We start from the raw sequence: 24,348 nt of genomic DNA on the forward strand, positions 1-24,348 counted from the left end.
ACAATAGCCTAATTATGAAAAAAGCCCAAATGTCCCATCGACTGATGAATGGATAGAGAAGATATGGTGTGTGTGTGTGTGTGTGTGTGTGTGTGTGTGTGTGTGTATAATGGAATACTACTCAGCAAGCAAAAAGAATGCAATCTTTCCATTTGCAACCACATGGATAGAACTGGAGTGTATTATGCTAAGAGAAGTAAGTCAGGCAGGGAAAGACATGTACAATTTCACTCATATGTGGAATCTGAGAAACACAACAGATGAACATAGGGGAAGGGAAGGAAAAATATGTTAACAACAGAGAGGGAGCCAAACCATAAGAGACTGTAAAATACAGAGAACAAACTGAGGGTTCCTGGAGAGGAGGTGGTGGAAGGATTGATGGGCATTAAGGAGGGCACTTGTTGGGATGAGCACTGGGTGTTATATGTAAGTGATGAATCACTGGGTTCTACTCCTGAAACCAATACTACACTGAATGTTAATTCACTTGACTTTATAAATACATTATAAGAAAGAAAAATAAAAGAATGTGTAGGTTTTGTAGTTAGTGCTGAGTTTAAGTCCAGCTCTACTAGTTAAGAGCTGACTGAAACAGCTAAATTACTTGAGCTCCCGGAGCCTCAGCATCCTCAGGTGTACACTGAGGGCTGCCATGCAAGGGTGCTGTGAAATTCAATGAGATACCATAGAGTGAGTTTGCAATAGTGGCCAGCATAAAGTAGAGGCTTTATAATAATAAACACAGATCTATTAATTTTAATTCAGTTTTTTCAATAGTTTATACTACTTTATGTTAGATGAAGAAATTGTTTTTGCAACCAGTTATGAACTGTCACTATAATCTATTTTGGTTAAGCTTTCTGTTCAAGTTTTCTGTCTCAAATCTTATTTTAAAGAAATATAAATCCTTGAACTGGTTTTATGTTAGCATTTCAACCAATACTTGGGTGTCCTAGAAAGGGCAAAGCACATAAAGACAAAATTAGGTATAGAACCAGTCTTTAATGAGTCTATAGTCTAATGGGAGATAAGACAGATATAGAACTATTGACACAAGGTAGAGTGTGGTAGGTGTTATAAGAGAGGTACACCATCAAGTTCTACTGACGTTTGGTGGGAAGAGAGTTTATTTCCAGTTTTTGAAGGAGGGTTAGTGAAAGACTGATTGCCTAAGTTATACTTACTTCATTAAATGAAATAAGTACATCTTTTTTTCATGTGCTCTGGAACAGCTTACCCAGCAATTAAATTATCTACATGTTAAAACTCAAACAGAATTAACTGATAAAAGATAAAACCAACTGGTCCCAGGAACTTTTTTGTACAGTTTGATATGTATCTGAACTAAAACATAGATAAGTAATTTGTTCAAATTGTCTATATCCTTATTCAAATCTTCTTGACTAACAATGATGTACTTATTAAAGTATTTGTTTTTAGTCATGTTTGTCAATTTCTCCGTGAATTTTATTAAACAGCTTTTGTTTTATGGAATGTTTCTATGCTGAAGCAGTATTATAATTGAGAGTCTTAAGTGTGTATAATTAGCTAAAAAGGAAACTCATTCTTTTATATTTCATTTATTGTTAAGCCATTATATAAAAAGAGAATGGTCATATACGGATCCTTCCTTTTTTTGGTGCATAAAAATGGACGAGTAACAGCAACTCTTTTTATACTTCTTCATGGTTAGGACTCTAGGAATCTCAAAGAAGCCCATTAATATGTTAGGGTTCCTTTTCTTATTTAGGGAATTGAAATTAGAACAGTTGTATTTACTATGATTTGGACCTCCTCTCAGTCAGCTAGCCATCTGTCAAAAACGGACATCCTTTGCTTAGTCTTATTTCTTTTTTGTTTTGATTGCATTTCCCTTTATTATTTATTCAAATATACAACTAGAAGTTTTTATTTATAATCACATATTAAAAAACCTATATATAACATTGTAGCTTCTATTTCACATATGAGAAAACTAGAATTAGTCTAGGTTGTAGACTGGATTCCTAATTTTTACTTCTTCTAAGAATAGCTTTGTTAACTAAGTTACCACTTCACATCTTGGTCAAAATAACTCAGGTAATGTCTCCCAATTTCTCTGTTACTTCAACTGAAAAGTGAGGATAATGATTTGGCTCCAATATGGCTCATAATCGGGATATATGAGGAATGAACGTTAGTATATTTATCATAAGGATCTTTTTGTAATCTGATGGGCACAGTTTCTGGTGTGAAAACATGATAATTTTTGTCATCCAGCTTACCTTGCCAATATATTGATTGAAGGTGTTTTTGTGTATTATGGATATTGTATCAAGTCTTACCTGAACCATTTTTCAGATATCCATTTGCATCTACAGTTGTATACATGATATAAGGTCCAGGCTGATTTACTCCAAAGGGCTGCAATAAAAAAGGAATAAATAGTTAAGCCTACAAAAGTAAGTCATTTGAAGTTTCAGACAAATCTCTTACAAATAAAACAGTTTTACAATAATTATTATATAGAATATATGTTATATATTATGTATATTATATATATATATACATATATATGTATGTATATATGTATGTATGTGTGTGTATATACACACACATATATACATGTGTGTATATACACACACATACATACATATATAGCAGTTAGAGAACATTTCCTTAAGTAGACAACCTGTTAAGTATTCAAAAGAAAACCTCTGTGGGGCGCCTGGGTGGCTCAGTCGGTTAAGCGGCCGACTTTGGCTCAGGTCATGATCTCAGGGTCAATGAGTTCGAGCCCCGCGTCGGGCTCTGTGCTGACAGCTCAGAGACTGGAGCCTGTTTCAGATTCTGTGTCTCCCTCTACCTGACCCTCCCCCATTCATGCTTTGTCTCTCTCTGTCTCAAAAATAAATAAAGGTTAAAAAAAATTTTTTTTAAATAAAAAAAAGAAAACCTCTGTTAGTAGAAAATTCTCAACACTTTAAATGATCTCATAGTTGCATTTATAGTTATTTTATTGTATATTTCTAACATCTAATATTATTCTTTATTATATTAATGTGAATATTTTAAGCAAAATTTACTACTTTTGGTTCCACCTAGAATAGAGTTACGAGAGTCTTATTATGACATTTCTGTTGAGTATAGAATTCCTTTTCCATTCTGGGATGGATTGGACATAGTTTACATTTTCCCAAAATAAATATCAAAATGAATAAAATCCATCCATAATAATTATAATAGATTGGAAAATATTAATGAATAGTTCCACCACATTTCTTCTCTTATGCTAGACTTAAGAGAATACATTATTTTCCAGTTTAGGAAAACACAACTGGCAGAGCCTAGTTACAGTCACGATGTTTGGCTCCAATTTGTGTATTTATTGTTCCTTACTTCTGGAACATTCCTCACACCTTGATACAATGATTTATTCTCTTTATATATCAACACTAATTAAATAGAGTACAAAGAAACCAATGTCTTTAATGGGTATCCTAAAAGGAGATGACAAAATGATTAAGAAATTCTTTGAACACTTCACAGAATTCAAAATTCTACTGTTCTTCCCACTAAAGTAGAGAAAAGTTAACTAAGATATGTAGATGGTCTAATGATGTGCTAGAAAAGATTTTCCTCCAGGATGACAGGCCAGAAATAATGGATTTAATTGATATGACAATTACCTGATTGATATTTTAAGAGTGTTAGAAGTCTATGGACTTTCAATGGTCATGAGAAAACAGGTTGCTCTAAGAATGGAATTATTCATAAGATATAACTGAGTAAAAGATTCATGAGTAATACAACTACTAACAACAAACTTGTCAGTGAAGTCCTTTTTTTTCTTAAAATATTTTTTTAATATGTATTTATTTTTGAGAGAGAAAGAGTGAGAGCGTGAGCAGGGGAGGGGCAAAGAGAGAGGGAGACACAGAATCCGAAGCAGGCTCTGGGCTCTGAGCCGTCAGCACAGAGCCCGAGGTGGGGCTTGAACCCACAAGCCATGAGATCACGACCTGAGCTGAAGTTGGGTGCTCAACTGACTGAGCCACCCAGGAGCCCCAGTGAAGTCCTTTTCTGGAGGAAAAAAAAATATTTGTACACTTTGTACAACATATATTACTTCAGTGAAAGAATGACTAAGACTCTTTTGCAAATGGGCAAGAGAAAGCATTGTTCTTTAGATATGCACAATTTTAAAGCAACTACAGGTAGTTTTATAGAAGTTACACTATGGAATTATCTTCATGCAATTATTCCTTTTTATGTTATAGTTTTATCATTTATGCAAATGTGTTAAAATATATTTGGTTATGCTTGTTTTAAATTTTTATGTAAATAGAACAATACTGTATGTATCTTTCTGTTTTTTTAAAACTTGCTTTTTAAAATATATTATTTTGAGACGTATTCATGATTAAGCATGTAGCTATATAGTTCATTTTCACTGCTTTGGAATATGCCATTCTATGATTAGGGTATATTTTTCATTCTATTGTTGATTGGCACTTGTTTCCTTTTTTTTGCCATGATAAACATGGCATTCTTATGTATGTCACCTGATGCACAAGTGCTAATAACATTTATCAGGGGTTATGTACCCAGAGCAGAATTGTAAAGTCAGAGGATATGAGTGCATCTTCAAGTGTACTAGGTAGTGCCAGTTTTTTAAAAAAAGTTTTTATTTAAATTCCAGTTAACATACAGTGTGATATTAGTTTCAGGTGTACAATATAGTTATCCAACACTTCCATACAACACCTGTTGTTCATCACAACAAGTGCACTCCTTAATCCCCATCTCCTATTTCACCCATTGCCCTACCCACTTCCCATCTGGTAACCAGTTTGTTCTCTATCATTAAAAGTCTGATTCTTAGTATGCCTTTCTCATTTCTCCCACCCCCCCTCCCCTGCCCTACCCTTTCTCCTTTGTTTCTTAAATTCCACATCAGTGAAATCATATGGTATTTGTCTTTCTCTGACTTATTTTGCTTACCATAATAACCTCTAGTTCCATCCATGTCATTGCAAATAGCAAGATTTCATTATTTTTTATGACTAATATTCCATTACATAGATACCACATCTACTTTTTATCCTCTCAAATATAGGGTTAGAGTTAGGGCCAGGGTTAGGGTTAGGATTAGGGCCAGGGTAAAGGTATGTGCCTGGCATCCTGCAGTTCAGAGACCTTTCCATAGAGTTAGGTTTAGGGGTTAGGGGCTAAGTGTTAGGTTAGGGGTAAGGCTTGGGTTACGCTATGTGCCTGGCATGCTGCAGTTGAACAACCTCCTCAGAGAATAAAACCCCCACTTCTGCTGGGGTGAGAATAGACATGGAAGCCATCTACAAAGCTGAGGCAAGGAGAGGATTTGGGGCTCTAAACACTCTTTGAATAGATATTCAATATTTCCTTCTGTTTTTTCCCCTATGTTGGTAGGTAGCAATATTATTATTATTATTATTACTGTTGTTATTTTAAGTTTTAATTTAAATTCCAGTTAGTTAATGTACAGTGTAATATTAGTTTCAGGTGTACAATGTAGTGATTCAATGCTTCCATACAACACCAGGTGCTCAACACAAGTAGTGCCATTTCTTTCTTTCTTTCCCTTTCTTTCTTTCTCTCTCTCTCTCTTCTAAAGTGGTAATACAGGTTTACACTCCTACTAGCTGAATGTTGCTTCACATGCTTAGCAACAAACATTGCTAATGTGGTATACACTTCTTAATATGAATTATTTCATCTCTCCTAGGTTTCTTTCTTTTTTTTTTTTTTTAAATTTTTTTTTTCAACGTTTTTAATTTATTTTTGGGACAGAGAGAGACAGAGCATGAACGGGGGAGGGGCAGAGAGAGAGGGAGACACAGAATCGGAAACAGGCTCCAGGCTCCGAGCCATCAGCCCAGAGCCTGACGCGGGGCTCGAACTCACGGACCGCAAGATCGTGACCTGGCTGAAGTCGGACGCTTAACCGACTGCGCCACCCAGGCGCCCCTCCTAGGTTTATTTCTTTGGAATAGGGTATGCCCTTTCATAGTTTACTCTTGTCTCATCCCACTGAAGCTTGAAATAATATTTATGAGGCTACATTTATCACTGTGTTACAACCTCAAATTTACTTCATTACCCATGGTCTCATCTATGTGCTGGAATACTGGTATCTTGAATATAAGCAGTGTTTTCAGTGAACTTCCCCAAATGTATTCTAGACTATTTTTTGTACTTCACACTTGAAAAATTTCATACTATTATCCACAGTACCTTATTTTACAGATTTACTTAGGCATGTTTTTCTCTCTTGTTCTATATTCATTTAAAAAATAAGGTCAGCAAGTCACTATTATGAGTCTTAAAGCTGAATTTCACTTCTCACCATGGGTTGGTCACTTTGATATGAAATCCAGATTCAATTCCTCCATACAATAGTTCTGACTATGGTGGAAGGTCCCTGGGTCCCTGGGATGTCCTAAGGTCCCACTGTAAAAAGGGTGAATAATCAGCAGTGGCACTAAACTATGGTTGTTCATTAGGTATTTCAATTTAGCCAACATTTTCTTGAAAATGACAGGCAAGTCTGTCATTTGTAGGAAAATGACTGGCAGTATTCGTGGCTAATGATAAAATTTGAGCTTCTCAATGAAAATTGGAATTTTATTTATTTTTTAAATTTTAGAGAGCGAGCGTAAGTAAGGGAGGGGGCAGGGGTGGGGGGGAAGGAGGGGAAGAGAGAGAGAGAGAGGGAGAGAGAGAGAAATATCTTTTTTTTTTTTAAATTTTTTTTTTCCAACGTTTTTTATTTATTTTTGGGACAGAGAGAGACAGAGCATGAACGGGGGAGGGGCAGAGAGAGAGGGAGACACAGAGTCGGAAACAGGCTCCAGGCTCCGAGCCATCAGCCCAGAGCCTGACGCGGGGCTCGAACTCACGGACCGCGAGATCGTGACCTGGCTGAAGTCCAACGCTTAACCGACTGCGCCACCCAGGCGCCCCGAGAGAGAAATATCTTAAGCAGTTTCCATGCTTAGCATGGAGCCTGATGCGAGGCTCAATTCCACAACCTGGGATCATGACCTGAGCTGAAATCAAGAGATGGACACTCAATGGACTGAGCGAGCCACCTAGGTGCCCTGAAAATTGGAATTTTAGAAGACTTGTATCCACCACTGTGAGCCTGAAATATTAAAAACTTAACAACTTTTCCGATGCGATCAGTGGTGATATAACAAGTGTGATTTTATTTTATTTATTTATTTAATTAAATTTTTTAGTAGGCTTAGGTCCAGTGTGATGCTCAACGCTGGGCTTAAACTCATGACCCTGAGATCAAGACTTGAGCTGAGATCAAGAGTTGGACACTTAGCTGACTCAGCCTCCCAGGCACCCCTAACAAGTGTGATTTTAAAATATTATATAATGAAATATGTTAATATTGGGAAGATCTGCATAACTTGGTAAACCAGTATTTTCCAAATGACCAATGCATGATGTTATTAAATCATTCATGGATAAAAGAAGATTCAAAGTACAAGACAGACCAATGGATTTTAAAATAATAGAGGAGAATCACTTCTAGAATGGTATAGTAAGGACCTCAAAAATCTCCTTCATAAAAGCAATGAGAACACTGGTAAAAAAAAAAATTGTCAAATCCTTTCAGGACTCTGGAAATCAAAGTTTTGCAAGCATCTGAAAAGAAAAGAACTTCAAGAAAAGAACTGAATATTGTTAAGAATAGTGCACTTTGCTGCATTTTAATTTGTCCTATTCCTATAACCCTTTCCCTAGCTCTGAAGTAGGCTTTGAAATCAGCAGCTCTGCAACTACATTAGCGTGAAAATGAAAGCACAGCAGCTAATAGAGGGGCAGAACAGGTTGGGAGCTCCCAAAGCCTCGTCCACAGAGAAATGTCACTATTTGCTGTGTCTGGCAGTTTTCACCAAAGCTCTATTCTAACTATCTTTATTTGGAAAGACTGAGAACTTGCTCTGGGTGGATAGCCCTATCACACTGGAACATTTATTAAAAACAATCATTAGCAATTGCTTATTTGATATCAGTTTGGGCTAATGAGAGGTTCACCAAATCTTAAAAAGCAAAATGTGAACAAGATGTTCAAAGACGGGCTTTGAAAAGCTCTGACATATTTCTGGAGACTAGCAGGCCACACACGTGTAACACTGTTTCCAGACAAAAGACCACAAAGGCCCTAATCTCTCATCTAATATCTCATTTAAGGAAATGTCTATCCAATTATATCTGACTCTTAGGCTGAGTAGGGACTTCAGTGGCTACACACAATAGAGACTTTAAAGTATTAGCCCAGGAAAACCACTGAAAAAACAGGAGCAACAACAACAAACACCAAAAACAACAAACCCAGGGGAGAGATCTCCATTATATAAAATGTCTGGTTTTTAACAGAAAATTATGACACAAATAGGAGAGTTTGGTTCATACATAGAGGGAAGAAAAGCAGTCAGTAGAAATTGCCCCCAAGGCAGCCTAGATGTTTGACTTACTAGGCAGAGATTTTATTTTTATTTTTTTATTATTTTTTAAAATTTAGGGGCGCCTGGGTGGCTCAGTCGGCTAAGCGTCCGACTTCGGCTCAGGTCACGATCTTCGAGCCCCGTGTCGGGCTGTGTGCTGACTGCTCAGAGCCTGGAGCCTGTTTCAGATTCTGTGTCTCCCTCTCTCTCTGACCCTCCCCCATTCATGCTCTGTCTCTCTCTGTCTCAAAAATAAAAATAAATGTTAAAAGTTTATTTAAAAAAATTTAAATCCAAGTTTCTTAACATATAGTGTAATAATTATTTCAGGAATAGACTTTAGTGATTCATCACTTACATATAACACCCAGTGCTCAACCCAACAAGTGCCCTTTGTAATGCTCATCGCCCATGTTAGCCCATCCTCCTACCCAACACCCCACCATCAACCCTCAGTTTGTTCTCTGTATTTATGAGTCTCTTATGGTTTGTCTCCTTCTCTGTTTTTTTTTAATTTTTATTACTTTTGCTTTCCTTCACTATGTTCATCTGTTTTGTTTCTTAAATTCCACAGATGAGTGAAATCATGTATTTGTCTTTCTCTGACTTATTTCGCTTAGCATAATACACTCTAGTTCCCTCCACATTGTTGCAAATAGCAAGATTTCATTTTTTTTATCGTCACGTAATATTCCATTATGTGTGTGTGTGTGTGTGTGTGTGTGTATACACACACACACCTTCTTTATCCATTCATCTGTCGATGGACATTTGGGCTCTTTCCATACTTTGGCCATTGTTGATACTGCTGCTATAAACATTGACGTGCATGAATCCCTTTGAATCAGCACTCCTGTATACCTAGTAGTGCAACTGCTGGGTCATAGGGTAGTTCTATTTTTAATTTTTTCAGGAACATCCATGTCTTCCAGAATGACTGCACCAGTTTGCACTCCCACCAGCAGTGCAAAGGAGATCCTCTTTGTCCGCATCCTTGCCAACATCTGTTGTTGCCTGAGTTGTTAATTTTAGCCATTCTAACAGGTGTGAGGAGGTATGTCATTGTGGTTCATTGTGGTTTTTTTTGGGAGGGGGGGCAAATAAGGTTTATTTGAGTTAGCTTGAATGTGGGGAAATATAGTATAAAAAACACGTCTTTATTTTTTACTTTGTTTTTATTTTTTTAAAAATATAATTTATTGTTAAGTTAGCTAACACACAGTATGATACAGTGTGCCCTTGGCTTTGGAAGTAGATTCCCATGATTCATCACTTACATATAACACCCAGTGCTCATCCCAACAAGTGCCATCCTCAACGCCCATCACCCATTTTCCCCTCTCCCCTGTCCCCATTAACCCTCAATTTGTTCTCCGTATTTAAGAGTCTCTTATGGTTGCCTCCCTCTCTTTTGAAACTATTTTTTCCCCTTCCTTTCCAACCATGGTCTTCTGTTAAGTTTCTTAAATTCCACATATGAGTGAAAACATATGATGTCTCTTTCTCTGACTTATTTCACTTAGCAAGTAATTAATTAAAAAACCATGTTGTTGGCACATAATGCATGAAGATGTAATTTGTATGACAACAAAAGAACAAAAGAGGGGGGAGTAAACTGAGGTATACTGGAGCAAAGTTTTTTTTATGCTATTGAAATTAAGTTGGCATTAATATGAATTAAATACATTGTTTCTAAGATGGAAACTAATTCTGAGAGAAACTACTAAGAAAATAAGTTAAAAAAATAGAGTATAAGAAACAAGGGATTTAAAATCCCATCTAGATGGTAACCCAATTAGAGCTGGAGTGGCCATACAACACTTTAAGACAAAATACACTTTAAGAGGAAATTTGTTACTAGAGACAAAAAGGACATTTTATAATGATAAAAGGAGATATAATTATACATTTTTTTAATGTTCATTTATTTTTGACAGAGAGAGAGACAGAGCATGAGCAGGAGGGGCAGAGAGAGAGGGAGACACAGAATCTGAAGTAGGCTCCAGGCTCTGAGCTGTCAGCACAGAGCCTGACATGGGGCTCGAACTCACAGACCATGAGATCATGACCCGAGCTGAAGATGGATACTCAACCGACTGAGCCAGCCAGGCACCCCAAAAGGAGACATAATTATAAATGTACCTAACAACAGAGTTCCAAAATACATAAAGAATTGATGGGAGAAATAAATAATTCAACAATAATGGCTGGATACTATTATAATTATCAAAAAACCAGTTTTATTAATGTATAGTACAATGAGGCAGAAGATCAACAAGGAAATAGATGACTTAATACTATAAATCATTTAGATGTAGCAGATGTGGAAAGAACACTGCACTCACCTCCAGCAGAATGCATATTCTTATCAAGCACACATAGAACATTCTCCAGGGGGAACCAAGTAGTAGACCATAAAGCAAGCCTCAATAAATGTAAATTCACAAATGTATGGAAAATTATTCAACCGACTTGTAAATAACCAGTGGGTAACATAACAGAGCAAGAAAAATTCATTGATATGGTTTAAAATTCCTCACTACAAGCAACCTGTCAATAACTGCCACTTGTTCAGCCTCAGTATAGTATTAATCTGAACAGGAAATCAAACTTCCCCATTTTCTACTATACATGTGTGAGAAGTAAAATTTTTTTCATGTATTTCAACGAAAACAACAAAAAACTGAATGCAAAAAGAGATAGAAGAATCTTCTGTCTTCTATTATGCCAGACATTAAAGAGATTTAAAAAAAATGTAAAGCAATGCCACTCCACTAATTTTTTAATTTGGAAGGTATAGTTAATTTTTTCATAAAATATAGGTTATGTTAACATACAATGGGTTTATTGTTATTTTTAAATGAATTAATAGAAATATTAGCAATTATTTGTTTTTGGTTATTTAAAAAAATTTTTTTTAACGTTTATTTATTTTTGAGACAGAGAGAGACAGAGCATGAATGGGGGACGGTCAGAGAGAGGGAGACACAGAATCTGAAACAGGCTCCAGGCTCTGAGCTGTCAGCACAGAGCCCGACGCGGGGCTCGAACTCATGGACTGCGAGATCATGACCTGAGCCGAAGTCGGCCGCCCAACCGACTGAGCCACCCAGGCGCCCCAGCAATTATTTGTTTTTAATTTCAAATAGAGTAATAGTGATAGACATAACTCAAAGAAAACTCTTTGGGGTCCTTAGACCAAGAAGTTTTAAAACCACTGTGTACATAATGAGTAATAAATCCTGCTTTGCCTTCCCCATTTGAAATGATATGACTGATACCTCTGCCTATAAATCTTTTTGGTCTCTTACTCTATATGTCATAGCATTACACGTTTCAGAGTTGTTTTTTTTTCTTCCCCAAGATAGTGCCACTTGGCATTTGTATGAATACTCAGTACAGAATATACTAAAAAATGATCATGCTTACACTGAGTGCCAAGATACTTGGAATAATTTTTACCCTGTGTCTCTTCTAATACAGTAGAAGTGCTAGGAGTATTGCTATATCTTTAGTATCTTTTACATATCTTTATTAAGAATTTCTGAAATAATTCCTCTAGTTCATGTAAGTATTTATGCACACATCTTAAATTCCTTTAGGTAAAACCTGAAAAGGTAATATGCCAGGAGCCCAAACTATGGGAATGTCAATCAGGAATGATGATAACACATCTGTGAGTTTCACATTAATTTCTTCTTCACACTTCCTCTGAAATGGATTTTTGTTCTGTTATGGACTGAATGTTTGTCTCCACCCCAAATTTATATGTTGAAGCCACAACTCCTAATGTGCTGATATCTGGAAGGTAATTAGGGTTAGAGAGGTCATGAGAGTGGAACCCTCGAGACACCACAGAGCTTGCTCTCTCTCTCTCCATGTGCTCAAACCTAGAAAGGCCATATGAACACAAAGCAAGAAGGTGACCCTTGGCAAGCCAGGAAGAGAGCTTCCATCAAAACGTGACCATACTGATACCCTGATCTTAGACTTCCAGGTTCCATAACTGTGAGAACATAAATTTCTATTGTATTTTGTAATGGTAGTTAGAGCTGATTAATACAATAATTTTAGGCCTGTGAGTTATTCCATATATTTCATATATTGAGAGTATTTTAGGTATTAGCTTTTCAAATCCTGAGAATAACAATGTAGTTTTTAGAGTCAGACAATATGGATTCAAATTTCTCCTCTTTAATTTATTTTCTGTGTGATCTTCGGCAGGTTACTTAACTCCTCCCTGTTTCAGTTCCCTCATCTTAAATTAAGGATAATCACAGTACCTCTCTCATAGGATTATAGTGAAGACTGAGCAAATATGTGTAAAATAATTAGAACAGTGCCTGGCACACAGTAAGTATTCAATATGTACACATTATTGTTTTTTAATTTTGGTAATGAAATCTCCTTTTCAATTATGTTGAACTATTAAGTGAGCAAAATTATTTTGATTATAACCAGAAACATTTATCAAGTTCACCTTCTTGTTTTTTTTATTGTAGGATTTTAAAACTACATGAATAATTTCTTTGCAAGAATTTATCTTTGGAATAAAATTCCACTTCCAAGTATACATAATTGCTGTGTAAGACAAAGATGGCCTATAGTAAATCCCTTTCCCCAATGTCCAGGGCTGTGGACTGGACTTTCAAACTTTAGAAAGCACTGAACACCTGGAGTGACTGTTAAAATACAGATGGATTGAGTGCATCCCCAGATGTTCTTATTTCACATGTCTGGGTGAGCCCTTGGGAATGTGCATTTCTTACACTTTCCAGAGATGCTGATGATGGTTGTTTGGGGACCCCACTTATCTACTAGGACTACATTTTGTATACTTTATAAATATTATCAGCTTATGAGAGTATTTAGCATACCCTAAGTTTTTGTTTAATGATTGGATTTGATTCAATACAAGAGAATAAAACCATTGATTCAGTTGGGTACACAGAAAACACTGAGACACTTCTCATTCTTTTCAATTGCTTGTAGTGGTGCGGAATTTTTTTTTTTTTTTTATAGTAGCAATGCACCTTTCTTAACCAACACAAATTTTGCAAAGCAGTAAAATGAGAGTTCATAGAATTGAAATTTCGCAGATTTGAAAGGCAGAGAGATTCAAGTTGGGAATCATTAAGCTTTCTGAATTGTGTGATATAATATGAAATGTTTATTTACTTTAAATTATTTAGCTCTTAAAAGGCATGATCTGAAAGCATTTATTGTGTAAGTGCTTTCACATGGCCTATACTATTATGACTTGAGCATACTCAATTTTCATCTGTAACTACAAAATAGCGTGACCTTTTCCTCTTAAGGGCAAACTTAAGGCTATCAGATAGGTATATAAGTGAAGTGTAGGGTTTTGTTGGAATATGTGTGGGAGTAGAATTCCCTTGACAAGCAAGGAAGCAAGTAGTATACATAAGAAAATATGGATATTTCAGCATTAAATAACCTTTATTAAATTTGCAAGCAAATTTTAATTTGCAAGTGATTTAAATTGAGAGAAAGAACAATCATGTAGATGGGAGCACTCCTATCTTGAGCACTAAATCAGAGTATTTCAAATGAGAGAATCTTATAGCTTGTATAGTTTCACAAGAGATAGTTTAAAATGATTTGGAGGGAACATCTCTGAAACAGCAAATATTTGACTGAATGGATATTTAGGGTGCTAGCTTAAAAAGTTTAGTTAATCAGAGAAAGATGAGAGTAACTTTTACTTTCTATTGTTGTTATTCTGCCCAGATGTCTGCAAACATTTTATCTATAGAGCCAGATAGACAGTAAATATTTTAGGCTTTGTGGACCATAAAGTCTTGCATTGCCAGTTACTTTGATATAGCATTAAAGTAGCCATAGATAATATGTAAATAAATGAGTGCGGCCGTGTCCCAATAATACTTAATTCACAAAAACAGTCAGGAAGCTAGATCTGTCCACTGGATGGTGTTTTCTTGCCCCGGTTCTATTCAACAGAAAGAACAATAAGGCAGAAATTATAAAATTCTAAGTAGTTTGTCTGATATGGATGATCACTCTACCATAAGGTTTATATGTGCCAATGATGTGTTTTAACGTTTAGAAATGTTTTCCACATACATGGGATAAGGAAAAGGTACTTACTATAAATGGGAAGACTTGTAACAATACATAAAGTAAACAATCTCTTTTTTATCACTTCCTATATTAAGTGAGTAATTATGGAGTTCTTCACCATTTCACGAGAGTTTCTTCCTTTTTACAGTAAGACATCTAAGTTCCTGAATTGAACAGAAAAAGACACAGGTTTTTTGTTTTTTTTTTTTTTTCCCCCTGGTTTGTAAGTGGGGGAAGAAGGCTGAGTCAGGGTCTAGGAATGGACCTGGTGCTGCTCTGGAGGTCGTGAGTTTCATCTGAAGTTTACAGACACACTTTTGAGGATGTAACCTGTAGTAAGTGGTACAGTAATCTTGGTTGTCTAAGTGTTAAGAGTTCTTGCTTAATGAGACAAATGCATACTAGTTTCTATAAAATGAACTGTTTCCTCTTTGAAATTCCTCCCCCCTACAGAATTCACACTGAGGTCAACGTTCCCCCCTACACATTCCTATGGAGACCTAACATCCAGGATTAGCAAGAAGTGTATTAAATGTCTTTTTTTTTCGAGCTGCCCACTTTCTTTGAAGACACTCTTGAATTGTTTTTGCTGTGGACATTTGATTTCCTAAACAATCCAAGCCCATTCCCCTCTTTTATGCTTTTACCCCATCCATTCCTCTCCCATCCCTCCAATTTTTAACTACCTGAATTGGGTATGTTCGCCCAGTTATAAGCACTCCTAACGCTGGGTACTTTACTACTGAAGTGCTCATCATTCTTGTAATTCTTCATATGGTCTTGGATTGTGAATTCCATGAGGTTGGGTACAATTTTGGATTTGTTCACTGCTGTATCCCAATGTTTTATAGTGGAGCCTGGATCATGGTAAGTGCTTAACAACTATTTTTTTTCAATGACTGAAGGAATGATGTGGTTTTATAATTCAGGTCACAAGAATTTACTCTTAATAGCCCCAGGGCCTACAGCCACGTCAACCTTAGGCACTAAATAAATGATGCCTTCGCATATACTATTTTCCTCTACCTGGACTGCCCTCCTTCTGCTTCTGTACCTACTAAAATCCTAGTCTTTCAAGAATCAAGTCATGGTCACCATGGAAGACTCTACAGGTTGTCCATTTTACCACTCTAGGGGGTGCCACTGACACAGACTGTGACATGAATGGTGAAACCCTGGAGCTGTGCAATATAAAGGCCACTCCCAGCTCAAATATCTCATTCTACTAGTATGCTGTACTAGTGTACTAGACTGTGATCTCCATGAGGGCAGTGATTTTTGTCTCATGTAGCACCTAGAACATAGCAGGAAGTGAATAAATAAATACTGACTGAATACATGAATGACCTCCTCAGTCATAAAAAAATCATTGGTCCTTTATGTCTTACATCTTGTCCTTGCTTCTGGTTTGGCAACTTTTTTTGTGTGGAATGATGTTTATAAGTGCCTCAGGATTATGACCCAGTTCCCAGTGATTCTGAATCTTCTTTTTTATACTGGAATGTGAGGGTTTTAGAGAGCCCGTAATAGTAAGATTGAAGGCATGATGCCATATCTACACACAGGCAGATCAACTCTCCACAGAAATTTCTGGAAATTGTGCACAACCATGTTTTAATGTGGCCTGAAAATTTCACATCAGGGTGTGGTACATACAGTTTAGGTCACAAACCATGGTTTTTGAGAAGTGCTGTTTGAGAGTGAAGGCTCTGGAAACTTAGATAGGAAGCACAAATAAGCCTTAATGGATGACAGTTATACTCACAGGTGCCAGCCCAAACATAAGGTACACCACCAGGCATTTCTGGCTTGAATTGTATAAAAGAGTGGTGTTCCGTGTTCTGAAGAGTTGGGGGAAGGGAGGGACTGTGTCATACGTGTGGGTGACCAAACCTCATGTTTTCAGCAATGATATCTAGTATATTGTGATTTCATATTCTGTGTATTTTGGGGTCTCAGATCATACAGGAGCATTTTTTCTCTTGGATTCACTGCAAAGCCCAAGGATTTACTCACACTTTCCTGGACACACCTCACTTAACATGACATTTGTACAATGATGTTTTGAATCAGGCTGAGTAAGTGGTAAAGCAGTCAATCATTGAGTGTATAACCCTGGGTAAGCATTGCCAAACAATGGCCCCTGTGGCAAACCTGGCCTGCATCCTGTTTTTATAAATTTTTATTGGAACACAGATTTTTGCTCATTGTTTACATATTGTCTATGGCTGCTTTTACTTTAGAGTTGAGTAGTTGAGATGGAGACCATGTGACCCACACAAAGCTGAAACTATTTACTCTCTGGTCTTTTACAGTTTGCCAACTTCTGACTTAGGAGACGAAGCCTCCTTCTGTCATTAGAAGAAGTCATGTTGTAATTGCCTATTTTCGTTTTTAAATTGAAGTATAGTTAACATAAATTTTACAGTAGTTTCAGTTTTTATTTTCAAGGCAGAAACATATTTGTTGAAAACATTTCATAAATTGATTTCATAAATTTTGGTAAGAAAAAATTAAGACATTAGCTATTCCTCTGGAATGGTGAGCCCTATACCCCATCATCTAGTAAGTTCACTTTCTGTGTGAAAATCTTAGTACAAATCTCTCACATTGTCCCAACTTTCCTTTTAAATGTCATGTCTGATATTCGTTTGAGAGAATTCAGAGAAGTTAAATGAAAAAATATTAGTGATCTCTCAAGTTTTCCATTCTAGAAGTAAACAAGGACTATATTTGGCTCATTTTTCTTGTTCTAGGATGTGTCATATTGATGCAACACTGTTTGGGTGCTGTATTATACAGATTGTTTTAAACTAACTGTCCTCTGTATGCCTGTTGAATTATAGAAAATCAGGGTTGGAATACATTTCTTTTCTTCATTAGACTATCTTTTTAAGTAGCCTAGACGAATCTTGGGGTTTTTTTTTTGGGGGGGGGGTTTATGTCACTGTTAAGTGCCTCATTATCTAAGGATTTGTTTTAAGGTCTTGGGCTCCTACTTGGAGACTACAGTATATTTTACATCACTGGCTCTGGATGGTAAAACTAAACTGGAAGAACTTGTAAGATACATTGTGTTAGCTAAAATCAATATTAGGTATAACTATGCAATATAAAGTTTATGATTCTAAAATGTTAGAAAAATAGGTGACTTACATATGGATTTATTTTTCTCACAGGTAATTTTTTTATCTTGTTCATGTTTTTATAAACACTCATGGATATTTTTCCTTATTTTCATTAGTGTTAACTGTATTGCCTAATTTAGTTCAATATTGAATTTTTTCTATTATTTCTTACTTATTTCTTCAAGACATTAAATTCAGTAAATTATTTATTTAATTTTGGTTATTTTCCTGTTAAAAATGCAAGGAATTTTTCCCTTTGTAAAGGATTACAAAAGGACATTAAATGCAGAAAAATTTCAATTTTTTTCTATCCTTGGTAGAAGAAAGATGATATTGCCACTGTCAGGTGTGATAAAAAGGCAAATACTTAGAATTAAAGGTAGAATAATAGTTTAAAAAGATATCAAATACATAAATCTGTTTTGATCAATAAATATTTGTTGTAGCAAAGACTAGTGTCTTTTAAAGATGGGAAGGTAAAAGTACTAAATCAGATTATTTTCCTTAAAATAAAGACAAAGAGAAACTTACCTGGCTTATACTTTCTCATATTATTCCTACACAGAACAAATACAAGCCTGAGAATATTTCTGATTGAAAAGATGAAAAAAAATGTTAAAGATACATCTTGTTCTGCTACATATATTAGAAATCTGTTTGTAGTAACAACTGAAACATCTGTCTCATAATGAGGTATCTCTGAGAGCATAAATAAGGGATGTTTTCCCTTTATATCAGGGCTTTGCAGAATGCATTTCTCTTGTGAATAGCTTGTAATTTATTCTGCAAATGTTCAAACTTAGCAATGAATATGTTAAGTGATTGTGGCTAAGAGGTGGTATGTGGATTGTGATTGTGGTTAAGAGGTGGTATGGTAAATTTATCAATGAAGGCCCATAAAAAAAAAAAGGAAACCAAATTTTAGGAAAAGCTCATTTATTCATACATAAATATTTATTGTGCTACTATGTGTCAGGCCACTGTGTTAGGGAGTAAGTACAGAATAATAAACAAGACCCAGTCTCCTTCAAGGGCTGAACACAGATAACTCACCAAATACAGAAGTGGTAAGTAGCAGGACTATGCATAGGGTGCTAAGAAACAACAGACGGTATATCCAGACCTATGTCAGTGGGGAGCCCAGGAATGATTCTCAGAGGAAATACTGTCTGAAAGCTGACCTGAAGGTCACATGAAGGAATCTAGGAGAAGGTGGAGAAGAGGAGGCTTCAGGACAGAGAAAAAACATGCAAGAGGCTGGAGATGAGACAGAATGGCAGAACAAGTAGTTATGTGTGGCTGAGAGAGCTGGGAGTGGGTGTGAGGAGAAATGGCAAGGAATATGGCTGAAGAGGTAAACAAAAGCTCAAGCTAGGTCAAACTAGGTCTAACTAGGTTTGGACCATTTTTCAAGGACAAAGAGAAGCCACTGAAGGTCTGTATTTTAGAAAGATCACTGGGGTACCTTTTTGAAGGATGGCTCAGATAACTCCCAACAGTCAGGCATGAAAAGCAAGAACAATGATAACCTGGACTAAATGATGATTGGATAGAGGAAGGATATTTAGGGGTTGAGACCAATAACCTAGTAGATCTGGGGGGTAAGGGAAAGGAAAAAGTAACTGAGAAAGGGAACATAGGAAGTGGACTGAGTTTTTGTGGGGAAACACTGGATTTCAGTTTTATCAGTCCCTGTAAGACACTCAGATATAAAGGTCTAAAGCTCAGGAGAGATGGCTGGAAAACAGGTTTGGGAGTGATCAGTATACAAATGGCAAAAACAAGCACCCCAAAACAAAACAAAACAAAACACCCACCAAACAAATAGGGGAGAGACTGAGATAACTAAGAGAGTAGAGTGAGAAGAGAACCTAGAGTGAGAGCCTGAGGAGCACCTGCATTTCCAGGTGGGCAGAGTAAATGTCCATAAAGGAAAAGGGAGAATGGCCAGAGAAGTGGAAGGGAGCCAGAAAGGGTGAAAATAAAGGAAACCAAGGAAAGGAGAGTGTTCCTAGGAGTGGTCAGGAGAACCAGGCCTCAGGTCAAATGCTAGATTACGACAGTCGGTTAAGGATATGGAAGTAACTAATTGGGAGAGATCCAGTGGTGGACAACTTAATAAATTTGACTGAGCAGAGAAAACCGAGATTAGGTAATAGCTGGAGAGGATGTGAGATTCTGGAAAATATGCATATTTGCTCTTGCAGATAAGAGAGATTTGGGTGCTCCTTAAATGCTGAAGGGAAGGCAGCAACAGAGAGGTGGAGGTTGAATACACAGGCTAGGTAGAATAAACAATGGAATGAGGTCTCTGAGAAGGATGTGGAACTCACAGCATAATTAGTACATTGATTAATAAAAAGAAATAGCAAAAGGGATGGGTGTGGATGAAGAGATTATATTTAGTACTATAGAAGATAACAAACTGGTAAGCACGGGCCCTGTGCTATGTTCTAGGACATACAGACAGGCAAAACAGATCCTTCCTCTGTCCTCATGAAACTACTTAAAAGGAATATGCATGGATTCTTTTTGTATATAGCAGATTAAAGGACTATTTCCAACCCTTTGTTCAATGAGAACACTCACATGCCTGCTTATAGACTCATAATCCATAAAGCGGGAAAAGTCAGCAGGCTTTGGTTAAAAGAATTACCAATTGACAGAGAAAGAAGCTATAATCTCTACTAACACAGTATATGTTATTATTTTTAAAATGTTTTTATTTATTTTTGAGACAGAGACAGAGCATGAGCAGGGGAGGGGCAGAGAGAGAGAGGGAGACACAGAATCTGAAGCAGGCTCCAGGCTCTGAGCTGTCAGCACAGAGCCTGACCCAGGGCTCAAACTCACAGACCGTGAGATCATGGGCTCTGAGCTGTCAGCACAGAGCCTGACCCAGGGCTCAAACTCACAGACCGTGAGATCATGACCTGAGCTGGAGTCGGATGCTTAACCTACTGAACCACCCAGCCGTCCCCACAATATATGTTAAATTGTGAATAAAAGATTAAAAAAATTAGTTTGGTATTTAAAGAGAAAAATCAGGAAATAGGAATAAAAATACTCTTTAGATTCACAGATGCTTATGGTAGCTCTCACTAAAAATAGATATCCATATTTCATAAATTTGTGATATATATCAAAAAAGATTTACATTATAAGAAAAAAGTCATGAAGTCAAATAGACCTCTAGTCTTATCTTGAAGGCAAACAGAACACCAGCATTTCTCAAAAATTTGGAACTCATTATCCTTGCTAATACAGGGATGTTATAGAGGCCGGGAAATAACCATTACCATTGACAAAGAATAGCAGATACACTTTTTGAGTATTTATTGTGTATTAGACCTCTGCTCTGATTTGCCTACATTAATTCTTCTAATCCTAATAAAAACCTTAGGAGGTAGTGTAGTAGGCAGAATAATGGTCCCCTAAAGATGTTCACATCCTAGCTCCCAAAACCTGTTGATAATCCTATATTGCAAAAGGGAATTTGCCAATGTGATTAAGGATTTTTTTCCCTTAAGAATGTGGAATGCTTCATGAATTTGCATGTCGCTCTTACCCAGGAGCGATGCTAATCTCTGTATCACTCCAATTTTAGTATATGTGTTGCTGAAGCAAACACATGATTAAGGGTCTTGAGATGGAGAGATTATTTTGGATTGTCCAGATGGACCCAATGTAATCACTACAGTCCTTATAAGTGAAAGAGGAAGGCAGGATTGGGTTAGGGTCAGTGGTACGAAGATGCTACATGGTTGGATTTAGAGATGGATAGAAGGGCCATAAGCCAAGGAATATAGGTGGCCTTGAGAAGTTAAGGGCAAGGGAATGGATTCTCCTTAAAGCCTCCAAAGGAATGGAGTCCTGCTCTGTGAAGCGTATTTGTATTTTTGACTTCCACAACTGTAAAAGGATATATTTGTGCTGTTTGAGGCCACTAAATTTATCGTAATTTGTTACAGCAGGAATAGGAAGCTAACATAAATGCATACAATTAGTTCCCCATTATACAGATGTGGAGAATAAGGCTTAATAGGAGTTATATAACTTCCCCAAAGTTACTGAACACAGTTGAAGAAATTCTGATTTTACATTCTTATTTTCCCTTTGAAGTAGGAATCTAGGTCAATGACTGAGAAATGAACGTGGGGATGGATTTAAGAAGATGCTGGAAAGGATATAAAATAGTTTTTATGAAAAAATGGGAGTTTCTGGTCTAACATGTAAAAAGTCCTTATCTTAGAGAGATATACATGGAAGTATTTACAGAATATAAGACATAATGGATTTTCCTTAAAATAGTGTAAGAGGGGCTGTGAATGGAATTAGTAGGTGGTGGTATATGATGATAGTGCTGAAGCTGGATGGTAGTATGGACACAAGGAGTTTTATTATATTAACCTATACTTCTATAGATGTTCAAATTTTAAAAAAAGTTAAACAAATTTCAAGGAAAAGAACAATAAATGACACAGAGGAAGACATATTGATAAAAGCCATGAAGTAACAAGAAAAACTTTTAAAGTAAAGCAACACTCACAGAGAAGCTATCAGTGGTGACTGAGGAAAAGTAAGTAGCATAGGGAGGAGGGTCAGGGAAGGTGAGAAGGAGGGATAGCCAAGGGGCACAAAAAAACTTTTAGATATAGTGTTTCATTATATTGGCATGATATATCCATATATAATGGGTATATATATCCAAATAAATATATATATTGTGTATATATATATAATATATACATCATAACATCAAATTGAATATATTCATTATGTACAGCTTATTGCATGTCAGTTATGTTGTAATAAAGCTATAACAAGGAAAAATAAAGCAATACTGATAAAAATGCAAGGAGAGGGGCTCTTGGGTGCCTCAGACAGTTAAGCATCTGACTTTTGATTTTAGCTCAGGTCATGCTTTAATAGTTCATGACATTGAGCCCCACGTCAGGCTCTACGCTGACAGTATGAAGCCTGCTTGGGATTCTCTCTCTCCCTCTCTCTCTCTCCCCTTCTCCTGCTCTCTCAAAATAAATTTACTTAAAAAAAATCTTTAAAGAAAAAATATGAGGAGAGTTTCTGGTCTGACCTGTAAAGAGCTTGGAAGTCCTAACTCCTCAGAAAAAGAACAAAGCTGAAGTAAAACAATTCTCCTTAGATTCAGAGAACTCACGTCACAGGGCAAACTGCTACCCTGACACTGGAGAAAGGGGTGGATACAGAATCACAGCTTACTGGGAGCAGAGGCCTAGATGCAGATGACTGAAACTGGAGCTAGTACTGGTAGGACACTTAAACTGTAATGGAAAAATTGCTGGAAGCTCAATAGGAACTGGTTTGAGAATTCAAACTCTGGAAGAGGCAGGTAAACAGTCTTAGAGGAGCCCCACGCTTTTGTGAGTTTTACCTCCAGAAGTCCCACCAGATTCTCAGGGGTAAGATTGGGTCAGAACTCTCATGCTTCTAGCACAGGGAGGGGAAGTAAGCATTCTGACATAGGCCCAGAGCCCTTGGTTCTTAACACCTTACCCTCAAGGAAAACTATTTTACCAGATCTTAAGTGACCTGGGTTTAACCTGGGGGAAAGGAAATGCCTAACTTTAGCCCTTTCTGGCCTTCCTGTCTTGCCCATGGGGGAGGGGAAGCTAAGAAGAAGCACATGTGTATGCCACATCCCAGGGACACAGGCTCACTAAAAGCCTAAGACCTAATCATAGGAGTATAGGATGCATTTTCTAACTCTTGCTCCTTACCACCACATCAACTGGGCTTCTGTCTTATAATGGGATTATAGCTAAAAGCACTGCAAGCCTCAGACCCTGTTTAAGAAGTGGAAGAAAAACACAAAGACAATAGGGAAGAAAAAAGACACTGGAGAAAACTGCTTCCTCTGACAGCATAGCTACTGCAAACAGTAAACACAGTTGTTAGAGTTATCCTAACTGGATAAACATAAAACCTCATGCTAAAGGCCCATCTACCTTAGTTCCTTTCACCCAATATATAATATCCGATTTTCAACAAAAAATTTCAAGGCATGCTAAAAGGCAGAAAACAAAGTTTGAATGGACAAAGCAAGCATTGGTACCAGATTCAGATATAGCAGAATGTTAGAATTAGCAGACCAGAAATTTAAAAGAACTATGATTGATACATTAAGGGCTCTACTGGAAAACGTAGACAGCATGCAAAAACAGACTGTTAATACAAGCAGAGAGATGGAAACTCTTAAGAATCAAACAGAAATGATAGAAATAATTAAAATGAAGAAAGCCTGGATACGGCTGAACAAAGGATCAGTGAGCTTGAAGATCTAGCAATAGAAACTTCCAAAACTGAAACAGAGAAAAACTATTGAAAAAATTGAACAGAACTGTGGGACAAAGGTGTAACATATGTGTCACTGGATTACTGGAAGGAGAAGGAGAGAAAGGAATAGACAGAAATGTTTGAAATAACATGACAATTTTCCAAAATTAGTGACAGATATCAAACCACAGATCCAGGAAGCTTAGAGAACACCAAACAGGAAAAATACTAAAAACCTATATTTATCTATGCATATCATATTCAATCAGCAGAAAACCCAAGACAAAGAGAAAATCCTGAAAGTAATCAGAGAAAAGGAA

The 24,348-nt window shown here is 36.7% G+C and overlaps 1 protein-coding gene, 2 long non-coding RNA genes and 1 other non-coding gene across 5 annotated transcripts in view; 2 read left to right on the top strand and 2 right to left on the bottom strand.

Moving 5' to 3' along the window:
* Positions 1-24,348, bottom strand: part of ITFG1 (integrin alpha FG-GAP repeat containing 1) — a 345,618-nt gene that overhangs the window by 62,878 nt on the left and 258,392 nt on the right. For both annotated transcript variants that reach the window (XM_058708060.1, XM_058708061.1), the window contains one exon: positions 2,328-2,406. In XM_058708060.1, the coding sequence (XP_058564043.1) occupies positions 2,328-2,406 (79 nt within the window). The remainder of the gene's footprint in view (positions 1-2,327; positions 2,407-24,348) is intronic.
* Positions 9,316-10,687, top strand: LOC131499770 (uncharacterized). Its single transcript, XR_009256053.1, has 2 exons — positions 9,316-9,537; positions 10,421-10,687. It is a non-coding gene; the product is annotated as an uncharacterized LOC131499770 (long non-coding RNA).
* Positions 11,443-13,605, top strand: LOC131499767 (uncharacterized). The gene is made up of 3 exons (XR_009256050.1): positions 11,443-12,159; positions 12,708-12,836; positions 12,986-13,605. It is a non-coding gene; the product is annotated as an uncharacterized LOC131499767 (long non-coding RNA).
* LOC131500556 (U6 spliceosomal RNA) lies at positions 21,241-21,344 on the bottom strand. Its single transcript, XR_009256360.1, has one exon. It is a non-coding gene; the product is annotated as a U6 spliceosomal RNA (small nuclear RNA).

Source organism: Neofelis nebulosa, chromosome 17, assembly GCF_028018385.1.
Source record: "Neofelis nebulosa isolate mNeoNeb1 chromosome 17, mNeoNeb1.pri, whole genome shotgun sequence".
NCBI classification, from domain to species: Eukaryota; Metazoa; Chordata; class Mammalia; order Carnivora; family Felidae; genus Neofelis; species Neofelis nebulosa.